This window comes from Astyanax mexicanus, chromosome 2, assembly GCF_023375975.1.
Source record: "Astyanax mexicanus isolate ESR-SI-001 chromosome 2, AstMex3_surface, whole genome shotgun sequence".
Taxonomy (NCBI): Eukaryota; Metazoa; Chordata; class Actinopteri; order Characiformes; family Acestrorhamphidae; genus Astyanax; species Astyanax mexicanus.
The window spans coordinates 35,815,189-35,836,930 of record NC_064409.1 but is presented as its reverse complement, the minus strand read 5'-3'; the positions used below and the strand labels follow the sequence as shown (position 1 = coordinate 35,836,930).

The 21,742-nt window shown below is 35.2% G+C and overlaps 1 protein-coding gene across 2 annotated transcripts; it reads left to right on the top strand.

The window, feature by feature from the left end:
* Nucleotides 1-534: 534 nt before the first annotated feature.
* Nucleotides 535-21,302, top strand: si:dkey-159a18.1 (sortilin). Of its 2 annotated transcripts, XR_007437747.1 has the most exons (22): nt 535-809; nt 2,548-2,610; nt 3,860-3,936; nt 4,024-4,126; nt 4,976-5,143; nt 6,110-6,183; nt 6,611-6,657; nt 6,792-6,928; nt 8,104-8,187; nt 8,988-9,048; nt 10,370-10,525; nt 13,380-13,477; nt 13,570-13,669; nt 13,897-14,068; nt 14,265-14,458; nt 15,926-16,109; nt 16,214-16,324; nt 16,420-16,534; nt 18,538-18,644; nt 18,729-18,834; nt 19,078-19,382; nt 19,425-21,302. XR_007437747.1 is itself a non-coding variant. In XM_007245003.3 (21 exons), the coding sequence occupies exons 1-21, from the start codon at nt 606-608 to the stop codon at nt 19,090-19,092; spliced, it is 2,376 nt and encodes a 791-aa protein (XP_007245065.3). In that variant the 5' UTR covers nt 535-605; the 3' UTR covers nt 19,093-21,302. The 2 variants fall into 2 exon arrangements, 1 of the variants encoding a protein (XP_007245065.3); XM_007245003.3 differs by having other exon boundaries at nt 19,078-21,302.
* The last annotated feature ends 440 nt before the right edge of the window (nt 21,303-21,742 follow it).

Sequence of the window (21,742 nt, the reverse complement as noted above, 5' to 3'; positions counted from 1 at the left end):
ATAGATAAGTGAGATAGTGATTTTGGATGAGCTGGAGCTTTACAGCGTGAAGGACAATCAGCAGCTATTGTTCAGCACCTCCAGGAACTCCTTCAAGATGCTGAGAAAAACTATTCCAGGTGACTCTACCTCATGAAGAGACTGAGATTAAAATACCAAGAGTGTGCAGATCTGTCCTCAATGCTAAATGTGGCTGCTTAAAAGAATCTAAAGTATAAAACATATTCTGGTGTGTTTAACACTTTTTGGAAATTCTGCACATGTTTATTTGACTCAAACATATACCTATAAACAGCAAAATCAGAGAAACAGATTCAAAAACTGAAATGGTTTCTTAATGTTTTCCTGGGCTGTATTTTTTATTTGTCAGAATTATATTATGGAACTATTTTACTAGTAAATGTTATCACTGGTGTAAAGTAGAGCTGAAACGGCCTGTCCTGCTGGAGGTGTTTGGAGCATGGTCTGTCAGAGAGCAGTTATGCTAATGTGTCTGAGTCTCCTCCCCTGACCTTCTGCTGAAGTCCCTCACACAGCTGAGCTTCTTCTCCACAGCTAAAGCAGAACACACAGCAGCATCAGACTGAGCCCTGAGAGGAGCAGGGATGATCTGGAGAGTTACAGCACTGACTCTGCTCTATTCAGCGGTCCTCAGTGAAGCGCTCACCTTCTACAGACCTCTGTTTCACCAACAGTCCAGAAACACCAGGAGAAGACGAGACAGCTGGGCGGTCACTTCCAACTTCGTGGAGTGTAAGAGTCCGGTCAGCCCTAAAGAGCACAAGGTCCTGGACACGAACACCTACGAGGTGAGAGAAAAGAGAGAGAGAGAGAGAAAGAGTGGGGCTGTTTAATTCAGATATTCAGTGTCTGAACTTTCTCACACACTGATATTAATTAAAGCACAGAGAAATAAATATAAAGGGAAGGTTTAAGATGCTAATCATCAAATACTGATAGAAATCTTATTTGAGGCAATTTTGCCTGAAATTCTCGTTTAGGAGAAAAATGAAGAAACATACAACATCAATTAATCAATCTTTTACTTTTATTTAAAAATAAAAAATATATATTTTAATTAAAACAATGTTTAAACAAAATTTAAACTAAAATGAGGAACTACATAAACAAGCTATCAATAAAAGTAAATGTCAAAAGCACTAAAACTAACAGGATTTAATAAAAAAAATCAGTAATTTATTTTTTCAATTAATCTATTATTAGTCGGATAAAGAAGAGAAAAGGAAATTTTGATTTCCAGTATTTTATTTAATAAAACCAAACTGTCTTTGTGCTAATGTTACAATTCTACAAGGAACACAACCTACCATTATTGCAAATAGAGCTTACATGAATTAACCTGACATTTACATTAATTGTAATGTTATCATTATTTAATAACACAAAATCAGTGTATACCTTAAAAAAGGCTTTTAATTTATTAATTTAAAGAATTGATTGATTTTATTTGACCATGAATGTAAAATGTAATGTAAATGCCGCCATATTGAATGTGGAACTAAAACTTTTTTTAAAATGATAAAATTTATAAAATTATTAAAACTGAGACACACCTTGTTTAACTACTCAAGCGGGCTCTGCTAACACTGAGTAAGAGAAAAATACAACTTGTCCTTAAACATTAGTTTGACTTAAACTACTGTTTGATTTGGAACTGTTGGTCCAGCTGCAAGATTTTAGGATGGAAGTGAAAACTTGAGGGTGCATGCTAATGCTAACTTGTTCACTATAGTTCCAAAGAAGTAATATAGTTAGAATGATAAAGTTATAAGTTATAAAAAAAAAAAATAATAATAATAATAATAATAATAATAATAATTGAATGTAATATAAAAGTAAATACTAAAAGTGAATATTATGCTACAAAAAGGATTTAAAAAATTGGTTTAAAGGCAAAGCTACAATTGAAAATAAAATAAATAAAAACATAAAATAAAAAGTTTATAGGCTGTCTGAATGTGGTTAGTTGCTAAAAGTTAAAAAATATTAAGTGACAACAGCCAGCTGGTGGAGTTTCAGAGATTTGTGAGTGAATTCCAGCTCACTGGTGCACTATAGATACAAGGAAATTATCCCAGTTCAGTAAAAACACTAGGAAACTGATGTGAAAGTGCTAATTTTTCACAAAAATCTTCTAAATGTCGAAAATGCTATATCTCAATTTTGTACTGTTTTTCTCTTTTTGATATATTTCTAATTAGAGCTGAATGACATTGGAAACAAATACATTTAAACATATTTTTTCTTCTGCAGTGTATATATTATGAATGCATTCTGTGTATCCAGTATTGCAGTAGATATAATCTGCCTCTGGATTTATCATGGAAAATTACAACCGTGTGAATTTTCCTTTGTGTCAGTCAAGTAGCAGTGTTTTTAACACTGAGAAATTTGATTAACGGATACAAAGATATTTTATGGTTACTTTTTACATTTTTTGTGCATACAAGCATGTACTCAGCATTTGCCTCCATTTTTATATAGAAGCATTTTTTGTTGTGACCTTTAGTTTTTCCTCCTTTTTAGACAGGGTTTCATGGAGATGATGGCTTTACTTTTAGTCTCACCTGGGTAGGGGATGGGACTGGGGTAAGTTGACTTATCTTACTGAAACTTTTCCTATGAATTGAACACAGATAATAGTTTGTGTTGTGTATCATGGTGTTTGAATAATATGTGTTCTGCAGTAGTGTTGGGAAATACTGTTAAAACTCAGTGTCACAATGTTCTTTACATAATCCAGTACATCAAAGTGTTAGACTATTGGTTTTCTAAGTGCGGAAAGGAAAGGAAATTTTACATACATTTACAATAAAATATAGAGTTGATAGTAGTGTGACAACTGAAAAGCTATATTACAGAAGGGAGTTCTAATTTAGAGTAATTTAACATTACTCTATTCAAGAGAGACGCGTTCTATCCCTGATCATCCTGGCCTAAAACAAAATGGCCTATAAAAAAAACTAACTTTGCTGTGTGCAATATATTGTTTTGCCATTTATTGCTTTGCTGTTCTTATTTTTGACCAAAACATTAAGGCCAGGTAAGCTAGACACAACAGCCACCATTGGATGTATTTTAAGCATGCACTAGTGAGGGTGTGAAATAAGGGTTATTCATAATTAGTGTAAAGCCTTTGCACATTTGTTGCACATTTGTTGCACATTTGTTGCACAAGTGTTAGTAACCACATCTTGTGTTGACAATTTGTGGTTGTAACAGGCTCTTCCCCTGGTTGTTTCAGTGGAACTTAAATCAGCATGTGATGCAAAGTTATTTGAGCAATTAAACTGACTTTTTCTATTTGGAAATTTTCTCCTCTTTACACCCTTTTTAGGAAGCGTCTAATATTTTAATTAATTAAATAATTATTGTCCATGTGTTTTGAAAACAGCAGTGTATAATTTCTGAATTGTATTCAATATGAGCAGTAGTTTAAATGTATATTTACTCACACCAGTTCAGCTTAAAAAGTGCCTGAAAATGAGTTGAGGTGCTGCATTGTGTGAAATAGTTGTAATGAGCATGGCATACAATACTTCTTATATTTTAGCATTAAAGCATACTCACAAGAAACATTGTTAAGGAAAGGAACGCATAGGAAAGAAACAGTACAGGTTAACTGTTCACTTTCACACACAAAGAAAGAGTGTTAGCATGAGCCATGCTGTTGAATTTTCATATACTGTCAAATTAAGTATAGAATTCTCACCTCAAGGGGAAAAATTGTGATACTGTTTAGAGTGTGGATGATGGCAGGTATTTTATACATATTCTAGTGAAATTTCTGGGATTTCTTTCAGTGAACAAATAAGTATTTTTTTCTGGCCACTATCAGGTTATTCTAGTGCTGTCCACAGTCAGTTCTTCACTGGAGTCATTTTATGAAGGAGGCTACTCTCGATTATACAGGAGGTCAGTGCACACAGGTCTTCTCTGAAATACAAATTCAGAAGTAATCTCTTTTTACTCAACACTTTAACTGATCTATTTATTTCACAGTGAAGACTATGGAAAAGCCTTCCATGATATTTCCCATGCAGTTAACCATACCTTCATAAAGAAGGACTTTGGCATCTGTGCAGGACCTGGAAACTCTCAGCAGGTATTCAACTCGAACAATAAATGTATGATATTTATTAAAAACTGAGGTGACTAAATTTGCTGTTCAAAAATACAAATACAAACAGCTGAAATGGAGAAATCACTTAAGTTAGTAAACTATATTGATGGCAGCTCATCAGAGAAGGGATGTAAACTTATGATATCCAGGTTATGGTCCACAGGCATAGGGAGTGAACCACCATAGGTTTTGGAAAGCAGGACCCTTTTAAGGTTAGCCTTTTCAGTAACTTTCACAGAAATAGTGACAGAAAACTGTAAAAGAAAAAATGCCAACAAAATGAAACAAAAAAAGGGGGGGGGGAACAAGAAAAGCAAACAGTTTTCGTATACTCTTTCTCTCCTTGTTTAGTTATTTCCCTCTATAGAATTAACAGCCTTGAAAGTGAAAGAAAATGAGTTTAAATCCAAAACTATCATCTCTTTTACAAACTGGATCATAAATATTATGCCTAGTTCACACTACGTGGTTTTAGTCCAGTTTTTCAGTTGGTGACAGTCGCTAAAAGTTGTAGATCGCTATCAACGCGTGATCGGCAAGTTACAGACGCCTGGTGTTTAATATCTGGACCATGCTGTGACTTTGAGTCAAGAGCAGACACACAACCCGTAACACAGCTACGGGTGTTTCAGTCTCAGCCTTTATAAAGCCCTCTGTCCAGGTGTTAAGCACTGGGCTTGATTGGCCCCTGGTGGCTAGAGGAATCTCTGTTTAGTGGTGGTTTATTTGTTTATTGCTGACAAAATTCATCGCCTTTATTAATTAACAATAATGAGCTGAATCCATTTTAAGCAGCATCTCTTTTTTTTATATTTCATTCTGTTTTCAAAGGTAATTTTAATAGCCGAACTGCCAACTACTCACAACCCAGGAGGTGTCATATTTACATCAGTGGATGCGGGAGTGACTTTTAAATCAGTCCAGCTGCCCTTCCATCCAGCGCAGCCAATATCATTTCATGACAAGAACAAGGAATGTCTGCTGGTCATTGGCACAGATGTAAGTTTAATATTCAATCAAGTGTTTTTTAAAATAGTTTTAGAAACAAAAAACAAGTCCCCCTTTTTAACATATTAAGATATTGCTGTCAAATATATAATGTACATTTTTGTGTATTTCTTACTGCTAGAAATCATTAATTGCTCGTGTAAGTCCTTGCACCATTTTCCTATTCAATAATCTTTCAAGCAAGGATAAAAAACTTCAGCTAACCTAATATTTTCTCTTGGCAGAACGTTTGTTAGTTTTGTAGTCTTCAGGCTGTCAGTGAGAGAAAATGTTTCTTCTAGGTTAACAAGGTCTTTTCAACAAAGGGTGTCTCTCTCCCTCTAAGCAAAATTGCAACTGTTAAGCATGGGGATGGCTGTATCGTGGTTTAGGGCTGCTTTTCTGTCTTGTATCTAAAATGGTTTGCTATTTTTGATGAACCTCTGAATTCTGGATTGTACAAAGAACAATTATACAAGGAGAAATTGAGCATTTGGAAATAGCCAAGTCAAAATCCAGACGTAACTTAATAGAAATCTGGTGAAAGAACCCAAGCAGGGCAGAAGAGCAGTTAGTGCAAAAAAGCCAAAAATCATCACTATGTTAAAGTGTTTCTGCCAAAATTCCTCCAATCCATTTTGCAAGATTGATCACTATACATTAAAGGGATGGTCAGAGGTATACTACTTACAGTTACGTAAAGGGTTCATTTTTTTGCCCGAAATTGGAATTTAAGGAATGTTAGATGTGTTAAATAATTATTAAAGGGAAAATAAGTTAATGGAAAAAACATGTTTTCGCATAATTTGTTTAACTGTATTGTACATTCTAAATAAAAAATTACTGATAAAATCTGATCACATTTCAGGTCAAATATATGCAGAAATACAAAATAAATTGTGAATGGTTCCCAAACTTTCTACTAGCATGCTATGTGTCATGATAGTAATTTTCCGAATGTTTTTAATATTTTTGCAGGGTGGTTTGTGGCTCTCTCAGGACTTTGGCAAAAAATGGTCTAAAATTCATGATGGAGTGTACTCTTTTACATGGTGAGATAAAAAAAAACGTCCTTGTGCTCTGTCATGATAAAATAAAAAAATAAAATACTGTAATTTACCTTAGTAGGGATAGTGATGGTCATTTTCACACATGTACAGTTGTATGCAAATATTTCTACACATTCTTTTTGCAATTATATGTTTTGTTTAATTCCCAAAGTGAAAATACATCGATTGATCCTTAATAGAGTGTATGGTCCATACATTTTAGCATGATTTATTTATTAGAAGAAACAAACATGTATTTATATGTATTTTTTAAACTTTAAAAAGAGCCTCTGTAGAGTATTTTCTTACTTATTTTGGATGCATATGACTACTTTTTTCACAATACAGCTGTTTTTTTTCTCCTCAAGTATTCGAGAAAAGTATAAAGTGCTGTTCTGAATGATTTTATATGTTTACCTTTTTTCTAAAGGGGACCAGGCAACACCCTGTTTTTCAGCTACAGCCCTAAAAACACAGGTGAGTAAAACTGTCCCAAGAGGTCATAGATGTGCTTCACATCTACAATCTAAGTGGTTTCACACTTATTTGTAATTCATTTAATGTATCTTCTGTGTTTCTTCTGAATTGTAAATGTTGTGAACCGAGTGTAGTGGACGCAGATAAACAAGGAAAACTTTTGCTGAGACGTACACAAGACCTGGGCAGAACTTTTACTACCATTTCTCAGAACATCTTCACATTCGGCTACATTGGAGGCTTCTTATTTACCTCTGTCTTGGAGAAGCAGGTTGGGCACCAGTTTGTATAACACATAATAATTCATGCTTAGATGTTGTAGTCAGCAATCATAAAATACCTTACAGGATTTATCAAAAACTGTGCACTGTTTAAAAATGTTTCATTAAATGAGAACTTTTAGAAAAGAACAAAGAAATGTTTTACATTTTAAAAAGTGGTGCAGCCCTGTCATGGTGCACTTACTAGAGATGCCAGAGCCAAAGGCATGTGTCCCAGGGTGTAGTTGGCACGGATCAAGGAAGCTAAAAAAATGTTGGTTAGTAAACTTTCTAAATATTACAAAGTTTTTTTTATAAAGTTCTTAGAACGTTCAATGTCACTACCAAACCATTATTATTTCACACATTTTCCGAATGTTATTATTTATGTAATGTTCCAGGGTAACCTTCCTGGAACCTTTTACAAATCATTACTAAATTTTCTTATAAAGTTCTCTCTTAGCTGGGATGCTAGCCTTCATATAACACATTAGTGTTATATGCTTCGCCCAGTAATTCAGAGATAAGGAACAAATGGTTAAAATGTGTCTATGAAACCACTAGCAATGTACAATTGAGCTAGGTACGTGTATTTTTAGTACAACTCTGTTTACACTAGTTAAAAATAAAAATCCACCTGGGGTTTTGTTCCAACTCCCTGGCCAGCTCTGCTGTGGCTCAGCCAATAACAACCTGGGGTGGATTTTTTGTTTTCTGGAACTGGACTACCCACCTCTGTGTGTTTACATAGGTTTACATAGGATCTCCAGTGGATTTCACGTTTTACAAAGACTCTAAGACTAGGTCAGTGGCTGAACTCTATTTAGCAGGGTGTTATACATGTTGTAAAGTAACATATGATATTGCAAAGGCTTTTATTAGTGTAAAAATGTCTGGGACTGAAGCAGCGTTATACTGGTCACCGGAGCACTTAAAAAAAAAAAAAAAACAGCTCACATGGCATTCATTTATATTAGACACAACTAGACATTTTAAAATGAATTAGAAAACAATGGAATGAGACATTTAAGAAGCAGCTGCAAATAAATATGGTATAGTAATATTAACTAAATAAAGATAATAAGCAAACAAGGACATATCACTCCCATGACAGACAGATTTTTAGAGAATGTTGTAAAAGCATTGTGTGTATTTTTGTTACACAGAGTGTGGTGTGTGTTTGTAGGGTTCTCCACGGGTTATCTACGTGTCTTCAGACCAGGGAGAAAATTTCAACAAAGCTCTGCTGCCAACCGCCACCTCAGAGCAGGTAGGAGAGAGTCTAACAGACAAAGTAATGCACACATGGAACATAAGCTGGTTTTATTTGTCCTTGTGCTGAAAGTGAAACACGTCATTTATCACTCACTACGTAAGATACACGCATGGGTGTATGACTATGAGGATGCAGGCTCCAGCTTTTCCAGTCTTTCCTACTACATCTTGCTGATCAAACAGAAAAAAATGTTCATCAGCCTGTCACGTTCACACAGACACACACACACACATATACAGTATCAGTCAAAAGTTTGGACATACCTCTTTTTATTTAATGTGTTTTTTTTTATTTTTATGATTTGTTTACATTGTAAATTTAATATTAAAACCATTAAAGCTATACGAAAACACATGCACAATTATTTAGGAAAAAAGGGTTAAACAAACCAGAATATTTAAGTACCACATTTGTCTTTGAGGAGAGATCTGCACACTCTTGGTATTTTAATCTCAGATCTTCATGAGGTAAAATCACTTGGAATAGTTTTCTCAGCATCTTGAAGGAGTTCCTGGAGGTTCTAAACAAAGCTTCAACTTATCCCAAATCACCTCAAATCACCATCTCAGTAGGGTTTAATTCAGGGGATTGTGGAGGTTAAACTTTGTTTTTTTGTTTACATGTCTTTAATATTAATCTACAATGTAGAAAATAAATTGAATAAAGAAAAAAGAAATGCTTTGAGAAGCTGTTTTCAAACGTTTGACTGGTATTGTATTAATACACACCCACATATCCCTGTATGTGACTCTTTATCATTATCATACCCACATTTATCCCCTCTCTTTTTGCAGTTCTACTCTCTTTTGGACGGTGATGAGGACATGATCTTTATACATGTGGACAGCCCTGGAGGTAAAAAACAACAGACATACATGCTGTAATTTAGGAATAACCATCCAGTTTGCATTGATTTCATGTCCATTCTGAATTCTAATAAGCCTTAGAATAAAATGAGTTAATAATAAGTTTCTGGTTGCTAGTAATTTAATATGTAGAGCCAATTATAGTTTCATTTTAATTTCAAAAGTTGAATTTCAGCATTATGAAGCAACTAAAATAAACATATTCAGTTTACCAGATTTCTCAATACAACACAGAAATCACTTTACCTTGTGATAAGCTCTGGGTTTGGAGAATTATACACAGTAATTTATACTAAAATGGTGTTTTAAGCGTGTTTTAAGTAAATACTCAGGCTTAATAAATCCTTAGGCTCATTATTTAATAATTTCATACATAAATACAATGCAACAGGTAGTTAAATGGACAAGAAAGGTGTTTTTAATGCATTAAATTATTTTTAAGCACGTTTGTGTTAAAAAGTCTTGCTGATGTTTTAACACTTTTCAGTTTTGACTCTTTTCAGTGTCACACAACCGTTTTACACTTTAACACTTTCTCGTTAGACAAGTTCTGTAAAATGCTGACACTTCAGACTGCCTCCGCCAATAGCATGAGAGGGCAGACAACTATCTCCTTTGAGTCAGATGGTATACTATTCATATTTCTGTAAACCTTGAGGCTTTTTGTGTCGTGGTGGTTAGTTTGGAAGATAAGAGGATAATGGTGTTCTTTTTCACCTAAAGTGCAATAGAGGTGGTGTTTTGGTCTCGCCAGAACAGCTGACACATCAGTATGAGTATCAGGGCTCACCCACATGTACCTGTGAAGAGAAGCGTGACATAAATATCAGGCGATGGGTGTGTTTCATAGCCCCACTTGATCATAGGGAATTTGAGAAATGTTATATTCAATAATGAATTTGTAATTCTGTTACAAATCGGATAAAAATAGTGTGTTTTTAATATCTTAGTAAGGGGTGTGCCTTATCATATTATATGTAATTTTAAAATTAAATTTCCATTTTGTTGCAGTAGTGTATTCTTGAAATAATTTTTTTATATTCAGTGATTTGTCATATCGCCAAGGGTATGGTTATCACAAACATACCATGAAATATCATGATATTATATTAGGGCCACATCGCTCACCCCTAATCTCAACCCCAATCCATGACCTGTTTCATTTTTTATGTTTTAATTCTGTCTCAAAGGGGGGGTCCAAGTTAGTGTCTCTGTGTGTGTTTTGTGTGTAAATGGTGATTGTATCTTATCTCCAATCTGAAAACAGTTATGTCAGCAGTGTGTATGTGTGTGATCTCTCATGCTTGTAGAAAACTCGCATTTCGGGACGATCTATACCTCAGATGACCGTGGCATCCTGTACTCCAAGTCACTGGAGCGACACCTTTTTGGTATGGAAAGGAAGAGTGACTTTACCAATGTGACATCACTGAGAGGAGTCTACCTTACCAATGTCCTGAAGAAAGGTACACCCATCTACCATGCACTACATTCCACACAAAAAGTGTTTACCTGTCAGGGCAGTTTGTGTAATTTTACCTATGTACACCACAACATGATTTTTAGCTTTAATATGAGAGGTTTATCAAAAATATTACATTAACCTGTCACAGGAAGGTCACAGAACAGATCCAAGGGCAGAGAGGAAACCCAGTGAGAACAGGTCTTAAGAACTGTGATATCCAAATAATAAGATAATACTATTAATGAAAGTGGCAAAATTTTATTTTTTTAATTTTTGTCACTTTTATTTATATTATGTAAAGGTTTTTTTTTTCATTCCTTTTCAAGTGTCAAGTTCAAGTTGTGGTCTTTAGGATGATTGAATGTCATGTGAGCTGGTTTTTGTGAAAAAAAGTGCTCCAGTGATTTGGTATAACGCTGCTTTAGTCTGGTGGAGAAGTGGGGGGGGGGGGGGGGGGGGGGAACGATAGGATTTCGGCTCTTGCTCATGAATATTCATTCATGCAAACATATCGCCTTTGATCTGCAAACAGCCAAGGCAATGTATACGAATTCACTAGTTGAAGTAGACATAGGTGCTTTTCCTGATCGACTTGTTTTTCTGAATATTTTCTTTTACTAGCTACTGCAGACAATGGAGTACGAGGAAGAGTTTCATGTGCAACTCAGAGAGACCTATTGTATTTCAGAAAGAAGAAGAAAAAGTGCATTTATTCGAATGACACCTTTAAATACATTTGTAATATAATGCGGTAAATTACGTTACTGTTACACTGAGTGTGTTGTATACTATGTGAGAGGAGTTGCTCTGAGTTGGATTCGAACCAATGATTCTAGACTTGAAGGTCCAGCTACTTTCCAATACAACACAGGTAACAGGCACAATTTCATCCCTCTTGAAAATAAAAGGAAAAAGGCAGGAAAAACAAAAGAGATGACAAATATGGTATGGCTCAAACAAAGGAAAGATTTCCCAAACAAAATGAAAACATCCAAACAAGTATTCCTCAACATTTTTTTCCTTTTTTTTTTTAGTTCTGTTAATTAACTTTACATCAGAGCTATTCTTATTTTTTTTAGTATAAAGATGTGTTCTCTTTCCTCTTCTCCAACCTGAGCTTCTTCTATGGCTTAATTACAGATGACACAAGCAGCTGCATTAGGTTGGGCTTACTAGCTCCAGGTGTTGGTGTTGTTCAGGCTTATAACACTTTGCTGATGCCTCCCTCTGCTGGCAGCCTGCGGCAGAGTGTGACACCTTATCATAATATAATATAATACCTTACATAAAATTATAATCTCATCATTTTTACAGTCCAAGTAACTGGAAAGTAGAGTGTTAAGCAGCTTCATGACAAGGTGTGACCTGTTCCCTCATTACTTTGTTTAACAATTGGGAGATAAAAGGTCTGGGGTTAATAAAATGTGTTGAATTTGTATTTTGTAGACGCTCATGGGAACACTCAATATCGTCGCTGTCCTATGAAAAACACGTATCTCCATTTTTGTCGATTTTTAGTTTACTAAATAATTTGTACAGACAAACTGTCCCTTACACTGTGCCAAAATTTATTGATGAACGGACCTATAGATATACTTCAAAATGACCTGAAATAAACTCTTTTTACATTGACTTCCATTGAAAGTTTAGAAGGTTTTTTCTCTCTCCTGTAAAGTTGCTATTTTGGAGATAAGTGTTTTTCATTGGACAGCGATGATATGCAGTCTGAAAAGGTGTTGATACAAATAAAGAAGGCAATCCTGAAAAAACAAGATAAAAAAAAACTGCTTATGCTTGGGTGCAGCTGCTCAGCCATGGAAATCCATTCAATGAAGCTCTCTATGCTCAACTGTCCCTGACTGAGCTAAACTAAGGACCAAATGAAATTAGCAGGTCTGTAGTGATTGACTCTGCCAAAAGTTGGTTACCTCTGCGCACTATGCACCTCAGCATCCGCTGATCCCGCTCTGTTATTTTACTTTGACAGAGCGAGTTTCTCTAATTCACTTTCACTGTGTTATATTATATTTGACAGTTGACTGTGGAATATATAGTAATAGAAAATTTCTTGACTAGACTTACCGATCATGATACCACTCTGGAATTTACTGAGCTCCTGAGGGCAACCTATCCTTTCACTAATGTTTGTAGAAACAGTCTGCCTAGGTGCTTGTTTTTAAACACCTGATGTCAAAGAAATGATTGGAGTCTGGGTTTTTAAATAAATTTCGATTGGTAAAAATAATGGGTGAACAATTACTTTTGGCAATATAGTGTACAGTAAAATATGATAAGATAATCCTTTGTTAAATTTACAATGTCAGCATAATGGAGCACAGAAGATAGGCAGAAGTATGTAAAAAAATGCAAAATCTTTATATACAAAAGTAAATAAATAAATAAAAATAGTAAATAAGTGGTGATAAACAGATTGTGCTTGTGGTGGTTAACATGGGATACAATATAAACAGTAAATGCTGTATTTTCATTGAACCCCTTAAATTACAGCTAAATGTCTATTTAAGTGCTGCCTCCTTAACCTAGTTAAGTGAAGTTATCTTTGAGAGCCTTTAGTTATGAGTAGTTTATGTCCTTGCTTTCCAATGAAAATCTCCAAAACAGCAACTTTACGGTAGAGAGAAAAAAGATTCTAAACTTTCAATGGAAGTCAATTTAAAAAGAGTTTATTTCAGGTCATTTTGAAGCATTTCTATTGGTCCGTTCATCAAATTTTGGCACAGAATAAGGGACAGTTTGTCCGTTCAAATTATGTAGTAAACCAAATATTTATACTTGATATACAAAGACATATACACAGATTTTAACTCCATACTAACCCACTTTATTTGCTACAGATGGAAGAATTACCACGGTCATCACATTTAATAAAGGTGGAGAGTGGATACCACTAAGAAAGCCACAGAATGTTGACTGTGGAAGAAATGTTAAAAAGGTATGTTCACACACAATGAGATGTTACCAGACAGAGCGAAAAATACTGTGATTATAGAAGTGAGTATAACTAGGTTTTTATGTGTGTTCCAGTGTAACCTACACATCCATGGAGAGCACTGTCACTACAGCGGTATTTCCCCCATGGTGCCTCTGACCGATCCTTCTGCTGTTGGCCTCATCATTGCTCATGGTAATCGTCACAGTCTAACCTCAACTGTTGACTCTAAGGATCTGTATGCAACCTACTACATACAAAAACTTATATGGTTTCATAGCAGCTGCTTATTAATTTGTAGTGGTTACTGTGGTGCTTAGTCTTGAGAATAATAGCGAAATAGAAAACCAGTGGTTTATGGGACATGTGTCCAGCATTTGTCACATATGGCAGTAGCCTGGATTCTCTGTTTTTTTTTGCAGGTAGTGTTGGGGATTCAATCTCAGCATCTAAGCCAGATGTGTATGTATCCTCGGATGGGGGTTACAACTGGATCGGCACACTGAGGGGGCCTCACTTCTACAGCATACTGGATTCAGGGGGCCTGTTAGTGGCTGTGGAGGCTCACAAAGACCGGCCAGTTCATGTCATAAAGTAAATATTGCTATGATTGTACATACCAGAAAACAACAACTTTCTCTCAGTAGGGCCAGATTTGGTTTGAAATACAATATAACAGATGGTTTTAATAATATTATCAATAACTAGTATATATTTGTACAAATAACTGTCACTTAAAGTTAGGCGTTTGTAAATTAATGTGATCTTTATAGACTTTTCTTTATTTCAGGTTCTCCACAGATGAGGGTCAGTGTTGGAAGACTTATAATTTTACTACGCATCCTTTCTTTATTGCCGGCCTAGCATCCGAGCCTGGAAGTAAGACCATGAACATAAGTGTGTTTGGATACCGACCTGATGACGACGATCAGCCCATGTGGGTTGCAGTTACCATAGACTTTGAGAAGCTGCTGACCAGAGAGTGTAAGACAGACAAAAATATTTGTCTTATGGTTTTTCAATATGTTTTTACTTAAGAGACAAACATAATGCACAAACTAATTTTTCAGTATTTTGCACTGAAGCATTACTATATATTGCTTCAGTGCTTCAGCAAGCAAAAGATGATCTGATTTGCAAAGGCGTAGCATTAAACATTTTTTTTATAATACTACTACTACTACCACTACTACCACTACTCTGCTACTACAACACATAAAAAACTACTTTTCTTTTTAATTTAATTGTTTAAGTCAAAGATAGATACTTACAAGAGATAATGTGGTAAGGTTTGTAGTAGTAATAGCGTTGCCAACACTTTGGTCTTTTCTAATGATGATTGTAAATAAAGCAAAGCCACAGCAAGATAATTAATACCTGAGACTCTGGTAAAGGTATTTAAATACTCAAACAACTGCATAATGATCCTTTCCTTTTTAAACTAAAAAAATGCACAAAAATAAATAATACAGTAATCTTATAAAATGTATAAAATGTTGTAAAGATCAGTTCCACTAATCACAATTTTTGACCATGGTGCCTTAAACTGTGGTGTGCCACTATACATTTCTTTACTTTTATTAAAAGTAGAATACTATAGTACTGCTTATTGTTTGTTATTTGTTTAATGAGTAGCATACTCTAAAACGCGAATTATTTATTTCAGCTACTTTTAATGTAATTTGGAATAGACCTTACCAGTCAGTTTGGACAAACCTTAAATTCACTCTTTTTTTTTCATTATTTTAAAATGTCCTGCATTGTAGATTAATACTCAAGTCATCCAAACTATGAACAAATATGATTTATATTTTAGATTCTTTAAAGTAGCATCTCCTGCTCTTGGCATTTTCTCAGTCAGTTTTGTGAGGTAGAGTTACCTGGAACAGCTAATTACTTAAATTGCTTGTCCTCCTAATGTGTTTAAGAGCATGTTGCCAAAACAAGCACTAAGCTCACTTTGGTTCGGTTCTTTTCCTGGACCAAACCACCAACATATCAGTTATAAAAAACGTCTGTTCAGCAACCATTTATCATATTCTAGCCCTTATTATGATTTTTTTGCTGTCCATAGTTAACACTTTTTGTGTGATCCAGTGTTACCCTGAAATAGTTTTGGTGCGTCGTAGTGAAAATGAAAATTTTGCGAATGTTGCCATCAGCAGCCAGAGTCCGAGAGTGGCATTTTCTCTTTTTTTCTAATCAGTTTCCAGCATGGTGCTGGCTAGCACAGGCACCTATTAGCTGATCTATCAGACCTGGGGCACTGCACTTTCCTCAAGTGTTGGCTGAATTTACATGTATCAGAGGTGGCATGGGTGCTAGTTTTCATCCTCCCTCCTAGAGTTGGGGATATCACTGGAAATTGAGCGGGAGTATGGGGATGGGTAAAATGGGATAAAATGAGAAAAAATAATGGCGAGGATTGTGATGTTTCTGTATATGTCTCAGGTGGAGATGAGGACTATACGGAGTGGCTGGCCCATTCCGACTCATCAGAGACTGCTGGGTGTGTCTTAGGCTACAAGGAGACGTTTAGGAGATTAAAAATGATGTCCGTCTGCAGGAATGGTCGAGACTATGTGGTCAGCAAGCAACAGATGCCATGTCCCTGTACCAGAGAAGATTACATGTGGTAGGAATTCCACTTTTCTTTATGTAATGAAGGACATATGAAGAAGTTAGAACTTTGATTGAATAATAGAGTGCCTTATTTTACACCATATCTCTCTCTGACAGTGATTATGGATACTATCACAATGAAAACAGCTCTGAATGTGTGCTACAGGAGGGCTTCATAGACAAGACACCGAAGAACTGCGTAGAATCGGACAAGCATCAGATAACGGGGTATTGGCCAGAAGTGCCACTTTTTTATTTTACGCTTAAAAATACACATTTTAAAAAGCTTTTCACCATTATGCTGTTGTGTGCGTTATGTGCAGGTATCGAAAGATCCCCAGTGATAAGTGTGAAGGAGGTTTCAGCCCCCCACATCAAAAGATTCATTGTGGGAACTCCAGTAATACTTCCAACTCAACCCAACCTTACGAAGGAACAGTATGTAATAATCTCATTTCATTTCCTTTGACGTGTTGCAGCTAAAAGAGATCAGTAGCTCAGTAGCTAACTGCTAAATCATGGAAGCTATTTGACCAACTAGCGTTTTATTATTATATTACCAATTATTATTACACATTTGTCTTAAACCATGTACAGTTGTTAAAGTCAACCATCACATAATAGCATCATATTATACAGGGAAGTTTTACATGGGATCAAGCTGGTTTAAGCTGGTGTTTGTTTGAATGTTTGTAAAGAATATAGAAAGCAATACAAATTATCCTAAAAACTTGGAATAGATTTTTTTTATTGTTTACAATCTGTGTACATTAACTATAATTTACCATTTACCATTTTTCTGTACCTGTGAAAGTTCCTTTGGAGACAAGGTTTACTTCCAGCAGCAATATGAAGTTCTAGATAGGGGACTTTCAGTCATTTTGGTCATTTTATATGTGGTTAAGGTTTATTTGAGTAATATAAAAAGACAAGTATAATCTAAAAAAAATATTCAGATAGTTAAGAAGTTTTCCATTAAATGTTACGATTACATTTTCTAACAGGTAATCATTATTTGCAGAATACAGTTTCTGTAACAATACTATAATTTAGTTAAAGCTTCCACTTGCTTAGAAACCCTTACTGATAAGAGAAATGTGACAGTATGTTAAAAAAATGCTCTACGGTTTTCAACACATATTGACCTTAATAATGTCCTAAAAAACAAAGAAAATCATAACAAACATTGATAAAAGCAGCATCTCTCAAACATTCAATCACCACATTAAAAAGAAACATGGTAAGAGTAGTGATCTTGTTTTTTAGGCCTTGTTAATCATTTGTTACAAAATTTCCAAAGTTACCCTTTAACTTTATTACTATATTATATAGTTTTTTATTAAGAACATGAACTAAATTACCTACATTTGGACTCAATTCAGTGTTTAAGCTAGTACCATGCTTAGAAATGTAACATATCTCTTTCCAAACATGTAAGGGACTTCTGCACATTACAATAAAACCTCATTAACATTTCACACGAACTAGAATGTTTACCCAAATTTGGCAAATCAAATATCCATTTATGTGCTTTAATGGTTCATCACTCGCTAAACTGGTTCTTTATTGACTTCTATAGAACAGCAGAGAAGTTTCCATTATTGTTTCCGTAACGTATAGAAAACTGTAGCGTAGTGAGTAGAGGGTAGATGTTGTTATATAACAGTGTTACAGTTTCTACTATATTAGTATACTAATATTAATATGATTTCTTTGCAGATGTGGAGATATACTGTATGGCAATGAATTCATTAACATTAACTGTTAACAATAACTAATTGATTCAGTCAGTATGTTTTTAGATAAAGTAGCCTGCTATCAGACTGTGGTTGTTGAGGTGGCGTATTTTTTTTTAAACAAGATTGTAATCAGACTGAATGTGTTAAAATGGTAATTTTGTTCATAAATGTTTTATTATAGTGATTTAGCTTAGACGTGAGATATCTCTGGAAATCAAACACCAGATAACTTCTAAATACCGTAAAAATGAACTTTCTGATACTGTATACAGTAATTGAAAGGTGGATATGTCACAGTACACAAAAACAATGTAATAATTAAATTTAATTGTCGTTTTTGACTACATTTGTACCCGTAGAAATGTATTATATGGATACCAGTGAAGATTTACTACCTCTAGAGGCTGACATTCTGTGTTATTTCAGTGCACAGATGTGTTAGGCTTCAGTTAGCATGGCTATAGCAATGTTCATATTTTTACTCGTTAACAACCTCACAAGACAGGGGGATCCATTGAGGGAAAACTACAGGTTGAGAGTGCAGCTGTATTGAAAATTAAAAAGATATTTCCTAACATGGCAAAAACTGCATGGCATAATGCGCAGTACTGTCCCTAGACGTTGACACCTGTGTAAAGGCCTTAAAAAGCAAGGGTAGCCTTGTACAGCATAAACTATTTACGATGAGTAATTGATTTCCAGAAGGAAGTGTGGTTGCAGATTGTAATGGGCGTCAGTGTTGGGATCGTACTGCTGGCCATCGTTGTTGCAGTTGCTGTTACAGCCCACAGAAGGAAATACAGTCAAAGGTAAAATACAGATTCAGAGTTTGTTGATGATTGTGTACACCATGGTAGTAGTTTATTTCACTGACCCCACTCTGCCCTCTGTAGGTCGACAGCATACCGCTTCTCTGCACTCCAGCTGCGTGAAGACGGGCCCAACATGGAAAGTGCACCAAACAGTAACCGAGCCAGCTACCAAGAAGATTCAGATGATGTGAGTGGGATATTTAAACATCTATCAACTTAATAAACAATTCAAATTAAAACATTCAACCAGTGAAAAGCTAAATTACAGTATTAACGTTATTTTAATCCTCTGTATGTCCTGTACATATGCAGTATTAACAGTAGAACTACTTGACTTTACTTGATTCACACTGACAGTATTTAAAAAAAAATAATAACCATGTATTCATGTTTTTCACTCAGATTAATCATGTTCTTTTGCTTTCTTTAGGATCTTATTGAATGAGCAGCTTTGAACTCTTTGAGACTTCAGCCTGGTCCTTGACATTTTTGCACTTATCCAAATCCAAATCCAAAATACAAATACAAAATATACCTTCATCCTGCAGATCATAGAGGCACTGGAACAAGAATAGGAAAAATGTTGCAACAATGTGCCACATTATTTATTACCATGTATCTGTTTAGTTTAGAGCCTCTGAGGTGACACTGTGGTTATCTGTAATATGGCATGGCCAAAGGATAATATATTAAACTGAAAAATAATATATAGAGACCACAGGATATTATAATGAGGTCAAGAAAATATATATTGAGGACACAACATAATATATGGAGGCTACAAAATAATATATGGAGGCCACAAGCTAATATATTTAAGCCACCAGATAATAAACAGTGGCTTGCAAATGTTTTCACATTTTGTTACCTTACAACCACAAACTTAAATGTATGTTATTGAGATTTTAAGTGATAAACCATCTACATTTAGCATATAATTGTAAAGTGGAATCAAAATAATACATGTTTTTTACATTTTTAATTAAAAAAAAACAATTAAAAATCAATGAAAACCGAGTGCAATTGATTGCCTTCAGAAGTCACTTAATTAGTTAACAGAGTTCAGCTGTGTGTAATTAAGTTTCAGTATAAATACAGCTGTTCTGTGAAGCCCTCGGGGGTTTGTTAGAGAACAGTAGTGAACAAACAGCATCATGAAGACCAACGAACTTACCAGACAGGTCAAAGATACAGATGAAGAGAATTTGTTGCTGAAAGAAAGACATAAGAAGTGCCTTTTGCACAAGCCATGTACAGTAGGCCACACAGCAAACATGTGAAATAAGGCACTGTGGTCAAATAAGACCATTTTATATTCAGAAGGGACCGGAAAGCTGGTCAGAGTTAGTGGGAAGATGGATGCAGATAAACACAGGGCAATCGTGGAAGAAAACCTGTTGGAGGTTGCAAAAGACTTGAGACTGGGAAGGAAATTCACCTTCCACCAAGACTATGACCCTAAACTTACTACAGTGGAATGGGTAGATCATAGAATATCCATGTGTTAGAATGTCCTAACCTAAATACCATTGAGCTTCTGTGGCCTGACATAAAACTGTTGTTTACAGACATTCTCCCTCTAACCTGGCTGAGCTTGAGCTATTTTGCAAAGAAGAATGGGCTACAAATCTCAGTGCACAGATGTGCAAAGCTGGTAGATACATACCCCAAAAGACCATTAGCTTTTAATTTCAGCAAAATGTGGTTTTAATAAGTATTAATATAGGAGGGTGAATACTTTTGCATGTCACACTTTTCTGATTTTTATTTGATTTAGATTTTGAAAACCATATATCACTTTTGTTCCACTTCTAAATCATGTGCTACTTTGTATTGGTCTATCACTCAAAATCCAAAAAAACATTTAAATGTGTGGTTGTAAGGTGCAAGGCGTATGAATTCTTTTGCAAGCCATTTTACATTGATCAGGAAGTGTTATCTCGCGGGACAGCTTGGGAATGCCCACGTCTGTATAAGTTGTGAGGTGTTATCTTGTGAGTGAGGTTGAACTCTGACAGGTATGGTCATGGCAACCTGAATTACTGAAGTTTGAGTGGGTGACTTTTGGCATGTCAATTTATTAATTTAATTTTCAATAAATTAATAAGTGTCCTCAGTGGATTATTTTTTTATGATAATTATTTATTTGAACTTGTGTTTTTTCAGTTCTCACTTATAATAAGCACTTCCTCCATGACACAAAGCTATCAGTATTGGGAGGGGGAAGGGTAGCATGTGCTTCTCCTCAGGCACATCAAGCCAGCCAATCGTATCTTTTTAAAGTGCTGCATTAAACTCAACCTCACTGGGTGACGTGGAGAGGGGGGGCCATCTTACCCACACAGACTGAGCAAAGACTTTCATGATCTTCACATTCCAGGCCATGGGTGGCTGTGGCATCATTAGGGATAGAACCTGCAAACCTTAGGCCATGCCTAATTAAAATAACCTGTATTTTAGTTTTATTTCACTCAGTAAGCACTGGATACTACTATACTATATTTTCATTTGCCGTGATTTTAACTCTCTCATTACCCCACCTTTAAAGCTGCTGCTATTAAAGTTTTCCTGAAAACATGCTTGACAAGAGTGGAGAATAAAGATTTCTGCTATTGGTTATCTGTCATGAATTTCAAATAAACTTTCTAAAAATAATATTCTGTATGCATTTGATGTTCTGTGTTGGATATTAAATTGTAGTGTAAGAAGAAACAATATGTTGTGGAGGTTTAAAAGAATCAGTGGTAGAGGATAACACCAATAGGTACTGCATGAAGAAACCGTTCAACAGTCACTAATGTACAGTAACCACTAGTACTTTACTGAATTTTGAATCAAAAAGCGAAAACAACCCCATACTGTTGTACACCTTATGGCATGTTTGAGGGAAGAATGGGACAAAAATAAATACCTGAAATATTTCATAAACATTGGAGAGTATTTTAAACACTTATTTTCACTGACCAAAAAGAGGCATTTTTATGTACGTGGGAGGCCAAATACAGAGCAAAATTGAAGTAATATACCTGAATAAGCATGGACAGGGCCTTATTTGAGCTCAGCTACCACCTACAATTAAATGCTGAGGTGGACCT